The sequence below is a fragment of the Fistularia commersonii genome, chromosome 14 (genome assembly GCF_037954325.1).
Source record: "Fistularia commersonii isolate RoL2024-O1a breed Wild chromosome 14, RoL_Fcom_v1.0, whole genome shotgun sequence".
NCBI classification, from domain to species: Eukaryota; Metazoa; Chordata; class Actinopteri; order Syngnathiformes; family Fistulariidae; genus Fistularia; species Fistularia commersonii.
In genome coordinates this window covers 10,318,079-10,338,031 of record NC_141297.1, presented here as the reverse complement: position 1 = coordinate 10,338,031, position 19,953 = coordinate 10,318,079, and the positions used below count along the sequence as shown (strand labels likewise).

General features: G+C 37.9%; 1 protein-coding gene across 1 annotated transcript; it reads right to left on the bottom strand.

Annotated features, from left to right (window-relative positions):
• Positions 1–1,661: 1,661 nt before the first annotated feature.
• On the bottom strand, positions 1,662–18,930 carry arih2 (ariadne homolog 2 (Drosophila)). The gene is made up of 15 exons (XM_086159073.1): positions 18,810–18,930; positions 14,710–15,253; positions 12,805–12,872; positions 10,724–10,796; positions 9,660–9,801; positions 8,685–8,806; positions 8,290–8,399; positions 7,315–7,432; positions 7,024–7,074; positions 6,485–6,506; positions 5,998–6,149; positions 5,693–5,836; positions 4,144–4,209; positions 3,897–4,022; positions 1,662–3,263 (listed from the first exon to the last, which is right to left on the bottom strand). The coding sequence occupies exons 2-15, from the start codon at positions 14,974–14,976 to the stop codon at positions 3,192–3,194; spliced, it is 1,533 nt and encodes a 510-aa protein (XP_086015199.1). The 5' UTR covers positions 14,977–15,253; positions 18,810–18,930; the 3' UTR covers positions 1,662–3,191.
• Positions 18,931–19,953: the final 1,023 nt, after the last annotated feature.

Sequence of the window (19,953 nt, the reverse complement as noted above, 5' to 3'; positions counted from 1 at the left end):
TATATGTTAATGCCCCCTGGATGGACACCTCACCAGGGAGGGCTTTAGGAGGCATCCTGACCATATGCCTGAGCCACATCTAGTTCTCTTGATGTGGAAGAGCAGCAGCCTTTGTTTGAGTCCCCTCCAATATGGCCAAGCTTCTCACCCTAACTCAGACATACTCCAAAGGAAACTAATTTTTCTCACAAAACTCATAAAAATTACGAAAAGAATCATAGACAACGGGCAGCCCTGGTGGAGTTCAATTTGGAAATGAGTCCTACTTACAAGAGGCAATGCGGATCATGCTCTGGCACCGATTAAACAAGGACCTGACCGCCTATATTACAAGGTAATACAGAGCACCCCCTCCAGGTCTCAGTGGGCCATGGTCAAATGCCTTCTTCAGGTCCACGAAACACATGTAGCCTGGTTGGATAAACTCCTCAAGGACCCTGCCAAGGGTGTAGAGCTGGTCCACTGTTCCATGGGCAGGATGAAAACCACTCTGCTCTTCCTGGATCTGAGGTTGAATGACCCGTGGGACCCTCCTTTTTTGCACCTGAGTAGACTTTTAAGGTAGGTGAGGAATGTAATTCCCCTGTAGTTGGATCACACCCTCCGATCCCCCTTTTTAAAGGGGGGGATCACCACCCACCACCACATCTTATCCACCCCTGGGGCCCTGCCACCGAGGACCTGTTTTAACTACCATGGCAACTTCAGCCTGGGAAATAGAGGAGTGTTTGCCCCAAAGTCCACCAACTCAGCTTCCTCATTGGAACGCATGGGAAGGGCTTGGAGGTATTCCTTCCACCAATCCGCAATGTCCCTTGACAAGGTCAGCAGCTCCCCATCTCCTCTGTACAGTGCTGAGAGCATATTGCTCCCCTTGCCAAGCCGCTGGATGGCTGACCAGAATCTCCTCTCCTTCGCAGGGTTTCACACACCTGCTCACCACGGCTGATCAAACCACAAGGTTCTGGTTTCCAGAATCTCCTCTCCAATAGTTGTTCTCCACAGCCTCACAAAACTTCTCCTGTGCTTGAGTTTTTGACTCAGCAACCACCACAGCTGCGTGCTGCTACAACAAAACTTATGGTTCTTCCCTGTAAGAGAGGTAATGGTCCATGTTCCAAAAGCCAAATTCTGCAGCTGTAGATCAGTTCACCCACTCTGGTCACCATCCAGCTCACATTGCAACCAATGCACCATAGTTCCTGCCCAGCATTTAATGTACATATCCATCTGTATAGTAGTATGTGTTTGTATATGTTAATAGTACCCTATTGGCAATTCACCTGTAAATTATACATAACAAATATCATGTACTTACTATGCCTGGTTCAGTATTTTTTTTTTGTTTTTATTGTGCAGTCAGCATAATGGCACAGTGGTTAGAGCTTCTGCCTCCGAGCACAAAGGACCCTGGTCTGATTCCAACAGAGGACCTTTCTGTGCGGAGTTTGCATGTTCTGACTGAGACACGTAGTCTTACATGTGCCTGGTTGTATTTTTTTTAACCTTTGTAGAAAAGTCCTTCAGACTTTGTTGTAGGTGAACAGAGTGTTTTCTGAAATCACAAACTCACATATTATATCTCGTCTGGTTCTTTGTGTGTATGTGCGTTCGTGTGTGTACGTGCGTTCGTGTGTGTAATGAAAACTCTTGAGACCCAGTTCAGTTTTAAAAACTTTCTCAGTAACTCTATTTCTGTATTAATGTACAACCGTTGAAAATTACAGCAATTTTTTTGTGACTTTTTCATTTTTTTTTTAAACGATCTATCTATCAACAGCCATTTTTCCAGAAGAAAAGTGAACAACATGAGCAGGGAGAACAGAATAGAAACAGAAAATAAAAGTGTGTGGAGAGGACAGAAGAAAGCATGAGATGCAGGAGGAGGAAAATTAACAGTAAATGTTTATCTTCTGCCACGGAGTGTATGAATGCGTGTGAATGTGCGCAAGGGATGTGTGTATGCATGCTGAGTCAGTGGGCGGTGCTGCTGTTTCTGCCTGGCTGAGATTACACTTGCATCAAAACAACATGTGATGAGTTAAAGGGGGGACAATAGATGGAGAAAGAGAACCTCACACTGGTGGATGACATCAAGCGACAAAATGTTTGTAATTTTTTTTCCCCTAATCATATGGACTTGATCAAAACAAACACATTGATAATGTGAAAATCTGCCAACAAAATCATTAAAGCACCAAGTTAATTTTTATCTTCAGCATCTGTGTATGAACATGCATCATGGAAAAAGAAAAACACTGTTTTTTTTTTCAAGTAATTTACAGATAATATGGGACCGCAAGCTCAACATTTCTTCATGGAAAATAGAATATTTAACCAAGAAAACCAAGAATGGCTTTAGTCTGTAAGAGTTGCACCTCTTTTGGTTGATGGAAGAATTGAAAAGTAAATAGCCAAGAATGATAATAAATATCACAAACACACACACACAAAAATATATATATATATATATATTTATAAAAAAAAAAAAAAAATCAAGGTTTCAAATGGCTAATTAACAAAACTTCTTTCATACAGCCTTCAAGAACTGTGCATTTATAATTGAATGAAATACTTGAGGCTATTCAATTAGGGCTGAACAAAATGAACTGAATAGATAATTCAAAATTATTAATTTGACTCAGTAAATCCAGTAAAAGATATAAGGTGCAACTGAAACATGCTTTTAGACATTTTGGTATTGGTTTAATCAGCCAAAAAAATCTGCTCCTTAACTATTAGCTCTTCTCCATCCTAACCTACTTTCCAATTTTAGAATTGTTGAGACAATACTGGGGACTGACAGCTTTGACATTTAACTGTCGAAATGCTTGCATGTCACACATCTCATGTTAGTTGCTAAATAAGGGGAATGAGGAGGGGCAAACACTGTTTGGAGGGACATGAACTGAGTTTCAACAAGTGTAGTTGGCTTCAGCATGACGTTCTGCACAGAATCATCGGAGATGAACATGAATGGGAGAGGGAGATACAATCATGCCATTCTGTGAACCTGCACCATTATAGAGTCAGATGAAGGGGAGACGGAAAGAAGCAGGTGAGCAATGTAGACGAGCAGAGGAAGGGTTAGCATGACTCCACCAAGGGATGATCATGGAGGGAGGCATAGAAGAAAGGAACAAAAGAAGTAAGGAGGGATATGCTGGTGGTTTGCAGTCATAAGGGGTCTTTCAGGTGTCTTGAAAATCCTTCAGCAGCGTGCGTCGCCTCTGTTCTGCAATGTGCATCTGATTCTCCAGTTCCTGCAGATACACACAAGATATCAAGACAGCCAACAGAACAAAGCAGACATTTATAAGACATAACTGAATTCAAGAAGTTCTGTTTGATATTCTGCTTCAGGGAATAATTCAATTTGTACATTGCTTATAATGGCTTTTTAATGAAAAGCAATAAAAAGATAAAAATTTGATTTAAATATTAAAGATAATACGGTAAAAATAACTTTAAAAACACCTTAAAACACAAAATCATTATCTTACATTTAGCAAAAGAAAATTACAAGAATTTTTTCTTATAATCAACAGAGAAAACACATTGGAGATTACAACCTTGAATTGTGTCAATACATGTTAGCGATGATAAAAACAGCCACATTGCAATTAAATACGCAACAATTGCCCTTCTTTTATGTTTAAGTATGCATTTGATGGCTTTGTATGTAGTAGACTACCATTTATTGTAATCAGCCATATAGCAGAAAGTATGTTTTAAGCTCCATAATAAACACACAAGAAATGTGTGTATTTCTAAACACCAACCATTACTATCTTTCTCTGCTGCAATTTATCTTCCGTTAGGCTTAAAACACTCTTTTGAGCAAACCAGTATCAAAAATCACACCAGTTGCAAACTCATGTATTATCATTTCTTACCCCTCTGTCACTGGCACTAAGTTCTCCCTCGCTTCCCACCACTCCTCTCTCATAACTGTCGACCCGCTCTACCTTCCATGACAGGTTTTCAATCTCTGCCTCCAGCTGGGCTTGCTGGTACTCAAACTGTAGAAAAAAATACAACATAGGGAACCACTGACAAACCAATCCTAAACTATTATCTTGTCAGAGTGAAGAAGCAAATACAGCAGGCATTCATCAATGAAAAAAAAGATAATTTTCTAACCAGTTTCTTCCGAGGACCAGTCATGTAATAGGCGTAGGGGTATGTGTACTGCAGTGTGTAGCGACACTGGAAACAAAAAAACGACATAAGACAGATACATATTTCAAAGCCTGGAAACTTGAAAACATTACCGCATAAGACATTTAGAAAATACATTAGTGCATCATAATTAAGTCAGAACACAGTTTCCCATAAATATCTTTTTGATCCTGCTCTGGAAAAGGGGGTTGGTAAAGTGAAGCACACCCTTCTCCTTGTTAGACCAGTGCTAGACAACAGGTAAAATAAAGAAATATTAAATTGAATTAATGGCTGCATGTATATGTGTATTTAATATTTTCTCATTATTTAAAGACACCCTTCATCAACCAGACAGAAAAAGATATTTTAGATACTTTTCTAAGGTAATTCCTGATTTACCCGGAACATTTTGCTAGGATTGTGAGAAAATTAAATAATTTACAATTGAACAAATGGGAGACTATCACAGAAGCAAAACAATCAAAGGAAAATAACAAAGAAAGACGGTTATGTCATAAATGGTAACTGTCCAGGTCTCCAAACACCAACTTTAAGAAAGTCTGTAAAACTATGGATATTTTTATGTCATAACGCCTGCTTAAGGAGTCAAAAAGGATAATGCAATTCCACAAGAGTGTAAAGGTTGAATTATTTTATTCCCACACAGAAAAAAACGAAGCTTAGTCAGTACAAGGCTCTGGAGCACTGTTTGGACAGGCCACAAAATTTTACTCACTGCCTTGAAGTCAGCTACACACACACAAACACACACTAACGAACACACGAACACACACACATGCACACACACACGAACAGACACACGAACAGACACGCACACACGCGCTTTGACAGGGCATTTTTTAAATTGTAATAGCTTGCCATTAATACTCTGCCTACTGCTTTTCAACATAAAAAAAGAAATAGAATTTAACTATTAAAAATAGATTATATATATAAATATATATATATATTTTTGATTTACATTTTATTTTTATAATTCATTTTCATTTATGTACATGCTTGCTCATTACAGTAGCCATCATTAAATCATGACAAAGTATATCTGTCTGAGACAAATCCTTCACACTCCATATTCTGTTATAAAAAGCAGCCTGTTCCTGTCTTTTTATCCTTCAATTCATTACTGGGAAATATATTTTTGTAAGAACCATTTGAATTTAAATATGAAGGCCAATTTTATGATAAACGGGACAAAAAAAAAAGAAACATCTGAGATGTCGGATATTTATGTCATTAGCAAGTCATGGGTATTTTGCTCATAGAATTAGGATGGCAGACAAAATTATGTTGTTGGACCTGTTGTAGGGTCCAAGCTTCAAGGGGTTGTCCAGTTCTTTTATTAGACATATTTGTGAGACGCTCTTGAGATATAAATAAGTTCTATTGACAAAAGTATTTTAGATCTTCTAAAGTAAATTCATCTGATTTTTAGGTTGATGTATCTCATGCATTTTAAGCGTTTTAAGAGTTGAAACCCTGTAAAGCTCACACCTGCCACAATATGTACCTTGGCTAGTAGCTTTGCTGCATTATGAAGGTACTGCCAGTCAATCCAGGTTCCCAAGTTGTTCATTACTCTCTCTTGGATCTTCTCCTGGATCCTCTGGTATGTCTGTGCCTCCAGCTGGAGAGACTTGTTATGATTCTCCCACTGTAGAAGATAAATAACAATTAGATAAACAAGACAGTCGGAGTTACATTATATTGAAAGTTTTATGTCAAGCAGCAAATATCAGTGACCATGACTGCTTGAGTATCAAAGATTCACAATTCTCTCATAAAAACGGAGAAACAAAACCTAGTCCTTCTCACCCTCTCAAAGTAAAAGAGGTACTTCTTGAGGGCCTCTCTGGCCTGAGCCTGCTGACTCTGGTTGACTATATCAGGGTTTTCTTTGTAGCGACTGCATTCGTAGTATTCACTGCCATGAGTCTTCCAGTCACCAAGACACATCCAGCAGAAATCTGCCAAAAAAAAACCAGAATGGCCATTAATGGGCAGAAGACTGCTACACAAAAATGATTATACAAGTACAGTATGTGGCAGAAACTGATGAGTCAGTCGGGCGGCTATATTCTCGCCAAGATAGACTGGAGACAGTTACTGAGTAACGGTTGGACATATCAATTTCTGATGAATTCTATTGTGATGGAACGAACTGGTTAAGGGAGTTAGGCTGATTTCTATCACTAACATTTATAGTGGATGGTTATTATGTGTGATGTGCAAGTCTGTAGGATACAAAGTGATTCCCAAGAATATAATGAAGGACCCAAAATATGAGATACATTTCACTTACCGTGTTTGCATTTGGAGCATTGCTAGGGAAGAAGAGATACAGAGACAAACATCAGTGAAAACAATGAATAAAAAAAAAATATATATATATGGCTAATATACATCCAATATTATGACCAGTCTGAAATATTGAGGGTGTAGTAGAAGACGACTCATGTCCAGCACTCAATCGGGAGAAACATTTGAATATGTTGTATTAGTGAAATGTAAATTTCACTAATACAGTGTATATTAGTGAGACTTATCAGTTGGAAGAGAGTACTACACTGTACATACTTTAGTATGGACATTCATTTTTTCTTCAGAAACTATGTCACACACAAATGCTAGTATTCAGAATCTTTTGAGACACCTTAATACATGTGGATCACTTTTGTTAGGGGTTCTGAAATGTGACAGAGAGGTAGGTGACAGACTATACATCTCCCCATGATTATATTGAGTGATAAAAGTTCATTATGACTCAATATTTCAGTTTAGACTGCATCACTCAGCATTAAACTAAAGGCTTAGCAGCAGAAAAGTGATTTCAGCACTCACCATGTGATTACATCCCCCATTTTTCTCGATGCAGATATTGCACTTGGGACACTGATGGAGAAAAAGCATCAGGTCACATTTCTATCTGGGCTATATAGCTAACATACATGGAGAGCAGATCCTAAAGTATCTACTACAGTAACTGAAGTGTGTACTTGAGGATTTGAAGTAGATACTAAATATAGCTAGTATTTTGAGATCTTCTGAAAAAGAGCCAAAACAAAGCATGAGTCCAGAATTAGGAGGGAGCAGTAATGCATGTAAAGGGCAAGTGCATTCATATTTACATACATCTTTAGTATGTGCACTGATGTAGTTGGCTGTCTCCGAGTCATCTGCACATTTAGTTAGCCACTTCCGGATTGTAGCACAGTCTGTGGGCGCATGGTACATCTGACGGCATTTAAAACTTGAGAAAAAGAGAGTCTGCATTATTAAGTGAAATCTTAAAAACAAAGAATGTCAATATTGGTTCAATGTGTTTTTTCATATGGAAGATTTGCCTATAATTTAATACATTATTATCAATGAAGTGTGGTAACATATCTTAGAGATTTTTTTCATTTTTTAGAATTGTGACCCATACTGATGATACATAGAAGCAACCTTATTTCTTATAAATGAAGGTTATATATTAGCAAATATGACTTGCATTTTAGCGAGATATTAGCTAAAAATTGGTGATGGATATTTTTCTTTATTACAAGTTAATCAAATCAAATATATACAGTTGGATCAGTGAAGGTATGCCAGACCCATTTGTTGAAATATGAAGTTTCTGAAAGCGGTTGCAGTCAGGTCTTGTTCATTAGATGAAATAATAATATTTTATCGATCCCCATAGGGGAAATTCTTTTGTCACAGCAGCACAACAATAACAATAAATATGAATTTAAATATCAATAAGAGAAAATTAAAAGGATGAGGACAACAACAAGAGTAAAAATAGACAGAATGATGGTTAGAAAGATAAACAGAATGAGGACATGACGTGTGAATGAGTGAGGCAGTGAGGTTGTGGCAGCACAGATGGACCTCGGGCCGGTCTGTTGGAAAGATATGCAATTCATTTTCAAATGTACGTTTTATACTTTTACATATTATGTACTAAACTATGCAATTGTTTGTGTAATATCTTCAAGTTAAATAAAAACACAAAATATTCTGATTTCAGTAAATGAAATAGGATCAAATGACATAAGGAAGGCAACAGCAAGCCACATGAGGTCCGATAACTATATACAGTATTGATTATATGTGTCCTACCAAAATACTTCACTGCAGCGACTGCACTGCACCCTGCGTGCCCGAGGCTCCTGGACTTTGATGACAATAGGACAATCTGCACCCGGACACAACTGTAATTGGAAGTGACTCTGCCATTCAGAGAAGAAAAATTGGGTACCACATTAACAAGAGGACAATATAACATTTTAAGGCTCAATAAAATGATTTCATTTTGCAAACAGTCACTATTAATGTAATAATGTATATTATTAATGTAATGTGAGAGGATACATCAAAGATTGACTTCTTTAAAACAAACCAAGGTTTTGTGAGTTCTCTATCCCCACATGCCTGGAATGCCGCGCGTGCACATACATACACCCTCACTCACACACTACTTGATTATTAGATTCACCATCTGAGCAGGCACATACCTCAACATAGTCTCTGAAGAGGTAGCGTCTGTATTTGTCTTTCAGCTCCTCTCCTGGCAGCAGCGGTAGGACAAAATCTTCTGGCATTTGCAGGGAGCAGTCCTGAGCCATACAAGAGATGCCTGACACGCACACAGGCACGTGCACACAAGCACGTGCACACGCGCACACACGCACACACACACACACACACACACACACACACACACACACACACACACACTTTACCTGGCTCAGAATGAATTTTATGTGAACTGAATTATTTTCAGAGAGAATCAAAATAATACGGAAACATGTGATGGATTTGCAATGTTTAAAACTTGTTTTTAGACACTTGTGTGATTTGGACTAGACTACAAAATAATCAATTAAAGATGAATGTAGAAAAGCAGATGAAGGAGAAGCTGAGAGAAGAATAATGACTGTCTGTTTCTGACCTGGAAATGGCATCAGTCATTTTATTGCTCGAGGAGATTTTGCATAAAAAAAGTACTTTGGGATCCCTTAACTCGCAGGTAAGACATAGGGATGGAAGTGAACACTGTACTAAACATAAGTTTAGTACAAAATATCAGTGATTTGTGTAAACAGCTACACACCCATCTGCTCTTCTGCAGACAGAGATTAGAGTTTACACAATTATATGCTAATAATCAAAATGTTGTAGGCAGCCAATCTGCTACATAATACACCATTAATATTTTCAGAATTGATCTTTGACTGAGCACATGAACATAACATTGCATACAGCATGTAATCTGGCAAGAAAACAGATGCTTGCATAAGCTTTCAGTAATAACTAAAAGGTACAGACTAGAATTAAACTGTACTATTCTGTAAATAAGCAAACACACTCGTTTACATGCAGACAAGGAGTGCCAGATACATGATGAGCAAACAAAGAGTGATTCACTTGGTCAAAATTGTGCTTTGACAACCAGAGAAACAAACCATGCATTCACATTCTCCTCTTACCCACTCCCATTCCATCTTTGACCAGAACAGTGCAGTGCTGCTCCCAGCATGCTTTGCAGAAGGAGTGCTGACAGGGAAGTGCCAGCAAGGATTCTCTCCGCACAACCTGTAGACACACACCGCATTGGAGGGACTGGGTGGCCTGAAACACACAACCATACAAAGTTACAATACATTGTTTTATAATTTGTGATATAGTGGATACATTAACACCTGCAATATCAAAACCAATGTACATAAATATTGTAATATGGTTGGTAAAAAAAATAAAAAACAAAGCATGCAGTATTTTGTCATTACATACCAATTTGTTAAGTTTCTATAAAAAAAAAGAGCAAGGTAAATTGTTGCAACACATTTTTTGTGTTTGGGTTGTATAAGTGATGTGAGACAGACCTAATTCTAAGAAGCTACCATACACATCACATACATCATATACAAAGTTTTCTTCAGGAAGATATAAGAACATTGATTGAATTAAGTGGCTTTATAAAGAAACATTTAAAATCTGACCGTTTCTGGCTGAGATTCTGCTTCTTTGGCTGTTGCATTATGTTTAACAGCATTTAAAGTGTCTTCTTTTTGAATGTATTATAAAATGCTTTGAAAACTAGCAAATGAGTCACATATAATCCCACTTTCTATGTGGGATTCTCACTTTCTATACTTTCTGACAACAAGCTTTATTTTGGTTTTGGGTGAGATACTCTTCCAGCCAGCTGAAACATAAGTGATTCTCTCCATTCCAAGGGATTTCCAATAAAAATTGCAATGTAAAATAGATAAACATCTGGAATTACAAGTCATCCACTGTCTCTTGGGCAAAACATTTTTTTCTGGTAACTCTCCCCACATAATAATATAACAATGTAACTTGTCAGTATTCTGTTGATTCTTGTGCCTCTGTTTTTGCCAAAGGGATTCTGTTCAAAAGCTTTTATTTGGACTTTCCATGCTTTGGCTTTAGAAATGGAGCTTTTAGGGATGTTTGAAGGGTAGTAAAATGCAGAATAGAATATGCATGGAAATCCTGACTAGTAATTACACGTTTGTCTGTTACTTACAGTGGCAGATCTGCAGGTGCTGCTGGGCTGAACCAGAGCATCTGACAGCAGCAGAGACGAGTTGGACTTGTATCTGTGGAAAGCAGACACAATCATGGGTTGAATCAGAGCTTAAAAGAATGAGAAAATAGATGACTGTAGACAAGGCCAGAGGAACTGGCTTGACACAAAAGCAGCCAGCTCACAGCAATATAAAACTCATACTCAACTAATTAATTGATCATTTGGTTTAAGTAAGAGTTGTCCTGTTCAAGCATGAAGTACGCAGGGCAATGCTTTACGTCTGTCAAATACCAGACCTTGATCTGGTATTCATTTTTTTTCCTTTTTGAAAATGTGCATAAAATACTGATTACATCTTCCATCAGTACTGGATTTTTCGGACGATAAGTCGCACTTTTTTTCATGATTTGGCTTGTCCTGCGACTTATACTCAGGTGCGACTTGTATATTAAAATATCATCACATGTTCGTTATTTTCACACTGTCAGTGTCCTCAAGGCTTGTTTGCCAGTATCCGCTACTCCTTAATCCTGTACCACTGAAAATTTAAAGTTTAAACATCAGCTTATAAAGATAACTGTCTAAGACTGAGCACAAATGCCCCAAAAAAGAGGATCATATTCTGCAGATTACAAACTGCAAGTAGTGAAATATGCAGCCGAAAACGGTAATCGAGCAGCAGATTACGGGCTAAAAGCTAGATGGCCACAGCTAAAAGACGTTCACAAATGGGTGCTTGAATAACGTACTGCCGGGAGAGGCTTGTCAGTTACATCTCCTCACCCAGGTAGTTGGCAAGGCGAAGAATATGAATGACCTTGTTGGAGGACCTTCTTGGTGTTACTCCTTCTTGCAACACAATGGCCTCTCTATCAGAGCATGCACAATGATGTCCAAAAAACAGCCATGCAGAAGAGGAAGCGGCAGGCCGTCTCCAGAGTTGCCCAAGCATGAAGAATTCAATGGATTTAGTGATTTGGAGTGAGATTGATTGAGAGTTTAGTAAACTTGTTATGCCATGTTGTTGATGGTATGGTTATCTAAATAACTGTTAGTACGGGTTACCTATTCAGCCTTTTGCGCTCTATTCTATTGTTACTACTGTAACTTGCCTTACAAGATGAAATGTCTATTCTTGGTCCTGAATTTATTTAACATAAATTTCCCTCCAAAAATGCGACTTAAATTCCAGCATGACCTTTTTTTTTCCTTTCTTTTTCACAATGTATTTTTGGTTGGTGCGACTTTTACTCCGGAGCGACTTAGTCTGGAAGATACGGTAAGTACTTTATATTGATTTCAAAGCACAATACATTTGATAAATAAACTGGATTTTAAAATCAGTGAGAAATTGCTTGAATATCTGCAAGAGATATACAACAAATTATCTCACAAATAGGAGCGTAGCCCAGCTGTCATTAGGCGAGACACAGTCACCAGTCAATCGCAGGTACAAACAACCATTTGCTCTCTCATTCATACATTTTGGTAATTTTAAGGGTCTCCATTTTTCCTACTGCATGCTTTTAGACTATAGGAGAAAACCTGGGAGCCTGGAAGAAACCCACTCAGACACAAGCAAACATGCTCAACACAAAAAGGCTCCCTGAATCAAACCAGGGAACTCCAAGCTGTGAGGTGGAAGCACGAACTGTGTGTGTATGCCCGCGTGTATGTGTATATGCACGCACACACAAACAAACAAACAAACACACACGAGTGAGAATTAAAGGTCCATTCAATAATGCTGTTTTGAACTGATGGCTGCTGCTAACACAATAAATGTTGTAAAACATAGGTATGGCTTCAAATGTCATTACGGTAGTTTTACCTCAGTAAATATCATTAATGTCCAACCACTTGTCAGGTATTGATGAACATACTCAATCAACCCTTGTACAACTATTCAAACGAGATGTTTGGATTATTGTCATGTTTATCCCAGCTCATTCAGAAACACACAGCAGTATATTTGAGAGCAGCTTATGACGGAAAAGGGGGAATACATAATAAAATACACAGAATGACTTGTGGATGATCAAAGAGGTATGAATTGAGGAGAAACAAAGGGAGTGTACCTGTCCAATATTTGTGCAACCTGCCAGTGAAAATGTACAAGGATCAGTTTTGCTACTGCTGGTAAAACCTAAAGAGAGGAGAAAGAAAAAAAGACAGGCTGCTGAAATGCTTCTAAAACAATAAGCGGTTTTAAAAGTCAGTATAGCAAACCCCCAATCTCAAATTTGCTTGTATTTTACTTAAATGGCAGGTAGGTTGAAAGTACTGGATAATGGCTGGAAATAATCAAGATCATAATAAATAACCTATATAGTAAGTCACCTGAAATGCATATTCCTTGATATCTGTTGAAAAAAAAGAAAGACAATACAAAATATTCTATACATGGGGTGAAATAAATAATTATTACTACTGACTCCACATGTTAGTTAAGTTTGTGTTTATCCTAAAAGAGGAAAAAGCCATGAGATGTACTCATGACTCACTGACTGCCACTAAGACTCACAAACAGTTGTGTTACCAGAGGACTTTGATAGCACTGGTTTGCCATAATATGATTATGTGTGAGAGTGAATCAATGCTTTATAGCAGCTGTTTTTTTTAGATAAACAATAAGGAGGAAACTGCTAGAGGCAATATTAAAAGATTAGCCTCATGATTACCGTTAACTTTTCTTCAGCATGATTATCAATGAGTATAAGGAGGAAAACAGAAAAGTATTTCAAAATAACTGTCTAATATGATAAAGAGAGTCTTATGACTGTGCGTGTGTGAGTGTGTGTGTGTGTGACTCAGTCAAAACTTTCTCCAGACTCATTTTACCATTTAACCTCCATTTCAAAACACTGGTTCACATCAGTGATTGTTATTTTTCACTTCTTCATTTCCTGGTTACTTCCCAATACTTCAGTCATACCAAAATATGATATGAAGTGTATTTTTGCCAAACCATCGCATTGCCACAATGCGAGACTCCTTTCAGAGACATATTGGTTTATTATCAACAATTTCTACTAATTTAAGTGTATTTTAACTCTCAACAAACATTTGTGGAGGTTCTCAATCATCCAGGTCACGGTGAATTCTTGTTCAGCTCAGAACTGAAGAAGCCTCTCGGATGAGGGGTGAAACTTTTTCAAGTGACAAAATTCAAGTTGCCATGACAAGAACTCTCATTAGACATCCCATCTGAACACAGATGCAATTTTGCTATTTGGATGAATGTAGGTTTTAAGGATATTGCAAGGAGATTGACTGCTAAATGTCATTGAGAATATTTGTGACAGCCATTGTTGATATTAGGGTGTTCTTAAGTTCTGTTGTTATGTTCCCAAAAGCAATCATCACCCAACTTTCCGCATTTTAACATCCAATGAAATTACATTTAATAATCATTTGATGTTAATATTTTTTTGCTTCTATCATCATAATTTGATACCTACCTGCCATTGAACTACTGACATTGTGCTCTCATTGGAGTTTTACATTGTGCTTAGTAGCATTACTTGTGAACATTTAAACTGCAATATTTAGGCTAAGCAACATATCCATGTCTTCCAGTAACTGAATATTATCTAAAAATTATTTCATATAGGGAATTTTTCTGGATTAAAAATAGCAATTCATATTGTGTCTGCCTTAAATTAGAAAGCTCAGATTCTGATGGAAAAAAAAAAGTATTTTGCTAGGAATTATCTGCAAGTGAAAAAATGGATGCTACAGAGTTTGTAAAACTTAACTTGAAAGTCAGCGAGTGAGAATTTACCTTGAAAATGCGCAAGAAATCCCCTTATCTAGAAATTTATATGAAAAATAAATACAATTTCTCAACACACAGAGCTACAGCTAAAATTAAATTCTATACATAGAGGATATTATTGCATACCTGACAATTCTATGTAATTTATATAGAATATATTAATCTTCATTAGGAAGGAGGTTCTAGTGTATGACAACCGACTAACCTTCAGTGCTGTTGCCACTGTGTTCACCTCCTCGGTCAGCACCCTTTGACTTTCTTTGTATGTCAGACAAGTGAACTGGTACTCCTCTGGGTCAAAGGAGTCAGCACCCTGCTGCTCCACATCGCTGGCCACGCCATCATAATAGGTTTCAATGTCACCCGGATCCTCCTCTTCTCCTCCATCATCATCATCTTCCTCCTCTTCAGAGTTAACCCCGAAGTCTTCCTCATTGCTGTCAGATGCCTGGCTGTTCATGTCCACAGACATCCAGTCGACTGAATAAACCACCCGCACAGGTAGACTGTCTGCCTACCTGTCGGATCCAATAGGCTGAAATGGCTCTTATTTGGCTCTGCCTCCTCCTTCCCACTCCAGGACACCTCCCTTTCCACCGGCTTGTTTTGCCTTTCAGAGACACTCTGACCTCCTGTCTGTCTGAGGCGCGTGGAGAGCGCACTCAGCAGCAGCGGAAGAAGCAGAAGAAGTCACACTCCCCGTCACTCATTTGGAAAATTTGTTACTAGGTTATCTGGGGAGAGAAAGACTGAGCATGAAGAGAAGAAAATAAGTAGAAAGAGAGGTTGGGGGGAAAAAAATAGAAAATAGGCATAAATAATGAATGTATTGAAATGCCCTGACAATTTGTCCTTATTCAGACTTTTCATTTGAATTGTATTATTTTAGTTGAGTAAACAAAAATCTTATTTCACCAGCTTTCTGTTACAGTCTTACCAGAAATGAATGTTACAAACATTTTAATGTTACAAAATTTTAATATTCAGTATATTCAGAATATTAATATTCAGTATTAACTTTTCAAGGACCAGCTTGCTATCTCTTTTGGTAATGGTTATCACAAACGTGACATTGGCTTTAAAGGTCTTGACACAAAAAAGTAATAGCTAAATATCATTATTTGATTTTTGGTTTCTGTCACTATGATATGGTTATTAGAACAACACGAAGGAAATTGAAAATGCAAACAACACACAGAAAGGCCAAACCAGGGATCTGTTAGACTGACATGCTAACCGCTACAACACAGACCATCTGTATGGTGGCATTTGTAAACCTGGATAAATTTAAAGAACAAAGTAAACATCATTTAATGTTCCACAGTCCTCAGTTGTGGTCAAACAAATAGGTTTACTGCATCAAAGTTTTATTACAATTTCAAGAACTATCTCCCCTTCATCTGCTTTAGTAATGCTGAGAAGTACAAAAGAAGGATTAGAGACAGTTCCCTCAAAAACATTCATAAGACCACAAGCACACTGATGTGATGAAAAACATGCAGACATTCTTCAGTTTTTCCCTTCATAAATGTTTTAGACCATCTTCCTAGCTTCTTTTTATTAACAATGATACATGCTAAGGAAGCTTGAAAAAAACATCAATAGCATGTGATGCAAACACATTTGGGATCTACCAAAAGCTATAAGAATCACAAAACTGCTGGTGTATTGTTGGGTAAGCTAAATGGCAATGCATTTCTGAAAGGTGAAAATTTATTTTGTTTCTTTGGAATATCAGTTTCATTATACCAACAGGATAGAGAAATAAAAAGACTATTAATCCTACATACAATGTCTTATATCCCGCATTTGATAGACACTTCTGGGACAGGGCATTTTAGTGTGAAGTGGATTTTTATCAATACTCTTCTTTGCTGTGTTAACAAAAATGTGTCAACCCTTTGATTTTGATATCCACAATTAAATTGTAGTGTTTTGGCTGACCACTACTTTTAACTTTTTTCATTGGCTCCCATTCATTACAATTAAGCCTGGTGCATCTCTTTAGTCACAGATTAAAACAAAAGCAGGGATACATCTATGTTTATTCGAACAAAGAGTTTACTTCACAGTAGGTAGTCACTGAACCAGAAATAATATCTAATAAGTTAAATGGGTCAGTGATAGCCATAAACCACCAAGCCACTGTGTGGAGTAAACAATGTTGCAAGGTACTACACAAATATTCCACACGTGTGTCTTACAGCCGATCACTTATGAAGCTTATTGTTTTTGTTCAGATTCAGGAAATAAAATGAAAAGATTTATGAATTTCTCAACCTGCTTCGGTTAATCCTACAACATTCAACATTGGGACAAAGTTAAGACAAATGCCATGTAAGACCACACTCCTCACAATGGATTATAAACCTCAGTGAGATGATGACGGTGTCCAAAATAATTCCAATTGTCATTATATTCTGTGAAGAGGACTATATATTACTTACAAAGAAAAAAAAACACATTACTACAACTCTAATTGCATTGTTCCTCTGTTGTGTTCACATATATAGGCACGTCTATTACTTTAGTGACATTAAAGGAGCCTTAATTTTCGCCAGCATGTGCAAATTATTGTTTGGTTTCTTTTAGGAGACTTGTTAAAGTTCTTAAAGTTTGCTTGTATTGTCCTCCATCCATGTGTGACTGCTGTGTACATGCATGATCAACCTCATGTTTTTGTTTTGGATGCTGATTGCTTACAGATTTAAAACAACTGTTGCCAGTGAAAACATTGTGGATACATCATCAACTAATTGTCAAAATTAGGAAATTACAAAAATCAATGGAAGAACAATCTTGCCAATTATTTAACTATAGTAAGAGTTGAAATAAAGAAATCACATCATTTAGATTATGCCATCTTGGATGGAAGTTATTGTGAGCTACAGGACTTGTTCTCCATTTAAACCAAGACTCGTCGTTTTCACGCAAAAGAGTTGATAAGCTCAGTGTTACTAACTATTTGATACTTGCTACTTTTCTTTGCTATACACAGCAGAATTCACTTTCCTGAGGCTCTACGTGGCTGACAGTATCAGACATTCTTGTTCTAGCCCATTCGTGTTCTAGCCCATGTTTCCACTTAGTTCTGCATCAAGTTTACAAGGATAAGTGTTTTGGCATCCTAAAAAGGACACACACACGTGCACATGCACACTGCCCCCTTTTTTTGAGGCTCTACTACACTGAAGGTCTTCAGTGCACGTGCAGGACACAGGGCATGATATAAAGCTTACAGCCACAGTTTAAAGGATTAGTTGAAGGGCTTTAGGGAATGTTGAAGATACGCAAACCACACCTGCAGCTGGCCTGTTTGAAAATAGTTACTCTATACAGAGCTGGTGGAGAAAAACTGTTACAGTGGGACCAAATACAGCAAAAGCGGAAAAGCACTGACATAGTGTTATTTTCAAACTTATGTGCAGTTAAATGCATATCTCAACTGCTTTTGTGCTTCTGCAATACGGAGGGGGAGAATTCTGGTGATTTGTGTTTCGTGTTTTCTTTGAGCAACAAGTTTCCCTTCTTCTATCAAGAGTTAAGAGGAATCTTAAAACTTTGGACTGAAGATTCTCAGAAAACGTACAAAGGGGGCCTCAGTATGATCATGCATAAGTGTGACTGAGTTGCGGAGACACTGACTCAAAACAAGTTTCTGATACTAAGAGTCAAATAAAGGGGTACAAAACAGCACCATCATCGTTAAAAAAGGTTAACCGAGAAAGCCTGACAGCCAACCGAAATACCATCCGCCCGATTCAGGCTAAAAATAGGTTGCAAACTGGGTGACACACATCTTGCTATGCTAACGTATCACAACGACTCAGCACAGGTTTGATAACACACGGTGGGGGATGGGAGGTGAATAGATCTGGAAAATATCAGGCGACATAAATCAGACGTTTTTTTTAATAGCTAAGCGAGGGCATTTAAATCCGTCATCGGCACCGATAACACAGACAACAGTGAAATCCAGAAAAAGACCTGCTAATTTACCTTTAGCCGGATTAGCTCTCAGGGCTTTTATATGAAGTAGCGGAGTGACAAACGTCAACCCAGCCAGTGTGCTGGATCAGAAAAGTCTAGCATAAACACTTGAATATGCTACACTATTGGGAATTTAAAACACACGAGCTAGCATGGCGAGCAACCCCTTCACCATCCCCGGCCGTTGCCTCCGCCTTTCGGCAACTCTAGCCCGTGGATTGAGATGTAAACAAGGCCCTCCGGAGCTCGGAAGAACAGACACACAGTAAGCCAACAGTAGCGTTATTTTTTTCTGCTAATGAAGCTCCCATTTACCTCTCGGAGCAGCCTCGGCTCGACCCGCGGGAGCGCCAAGAAGTGTCTTTTATATGGGGGAAAATCCAAAACGCAAATTACACTCACTTCGACTGGCTGGTAGGCGGAAGATAGAAGGTGCTTATCTATGACGTCACGTCCGCGTATTTTAGCCTTCCCTCCTCGAAACAGTTTAAGTGGTTTATTTATTATAACGCTCAATAAAATCCATAGGATTTTCAAAAGGTCAGATTTAAATCGCCAATCTAGATACCGCATTCAAATTCTCAGTCCAACTTTCTTTTTAAAATGTTTGAACACAAATTATCTTATTTTCATTTAACAGACTATCTTGGCTGAAATTATCCAATTAATTTTAACCTGGACAGATAGGAGGTCTTCAAACATCTTGAAGTTGCAGTTACTTCAGTTTTAGGGAATCTTAAGTATCAATGGATATGGATTTGATAAAAATCAAATTTTACACATTTGATCATGTGGCAATTTTGCTCATGTTGTCCAGCACTCAATATAAGATTTCTTGATGACTGAGTGAAATGACGCATGCTGGTTCATGGAGTTCATTTGAGGGCATAGATCTGATACTGCACTTACTCTTGCTGGCTCTAAGTGGATCAGGCCTCTTTGCTGCAGGTGAAGGTTTGCATATGGGTAGAATCACTTGGCAAACTACTTAAGCTGTGTGTGAGAGTCTGATGGCTTTATAAACAATGCATGACACTATGCTCTGCCTCTCAACAGCGTCTGAGAGAGAGCCAAGCCCCTGCAGCTTTTATATTATTATATTCTTGAAAAGCGAGGTGTGCGAGTTGTTGCTGTAAATATTTGGGTTGTGTGCATTTATTTACGTTTTCGTGACGCCCATGCCTGGCTCAAAGTAAGATGGTTTGAGATCATAACATAGGTTATGAATGTAGATTTTTTCTAAAATTAGATCAGTCAGTTTTGAAAGGCACATTCTGAAATATTGTAGTTTGGATGTTTTAACAGAGTATCAAAAAATTCTAAATATTTGTAGATAAATTGAGGCTTTAACTTCAAGATCAGTATGTAGAATAGATTTTGTAGCTATTTGGTGCATGTTAGCTTCACGATGTTTGAATTGTTATACACTATGGGATGGTCTAATGGAAAGATCAAGTCA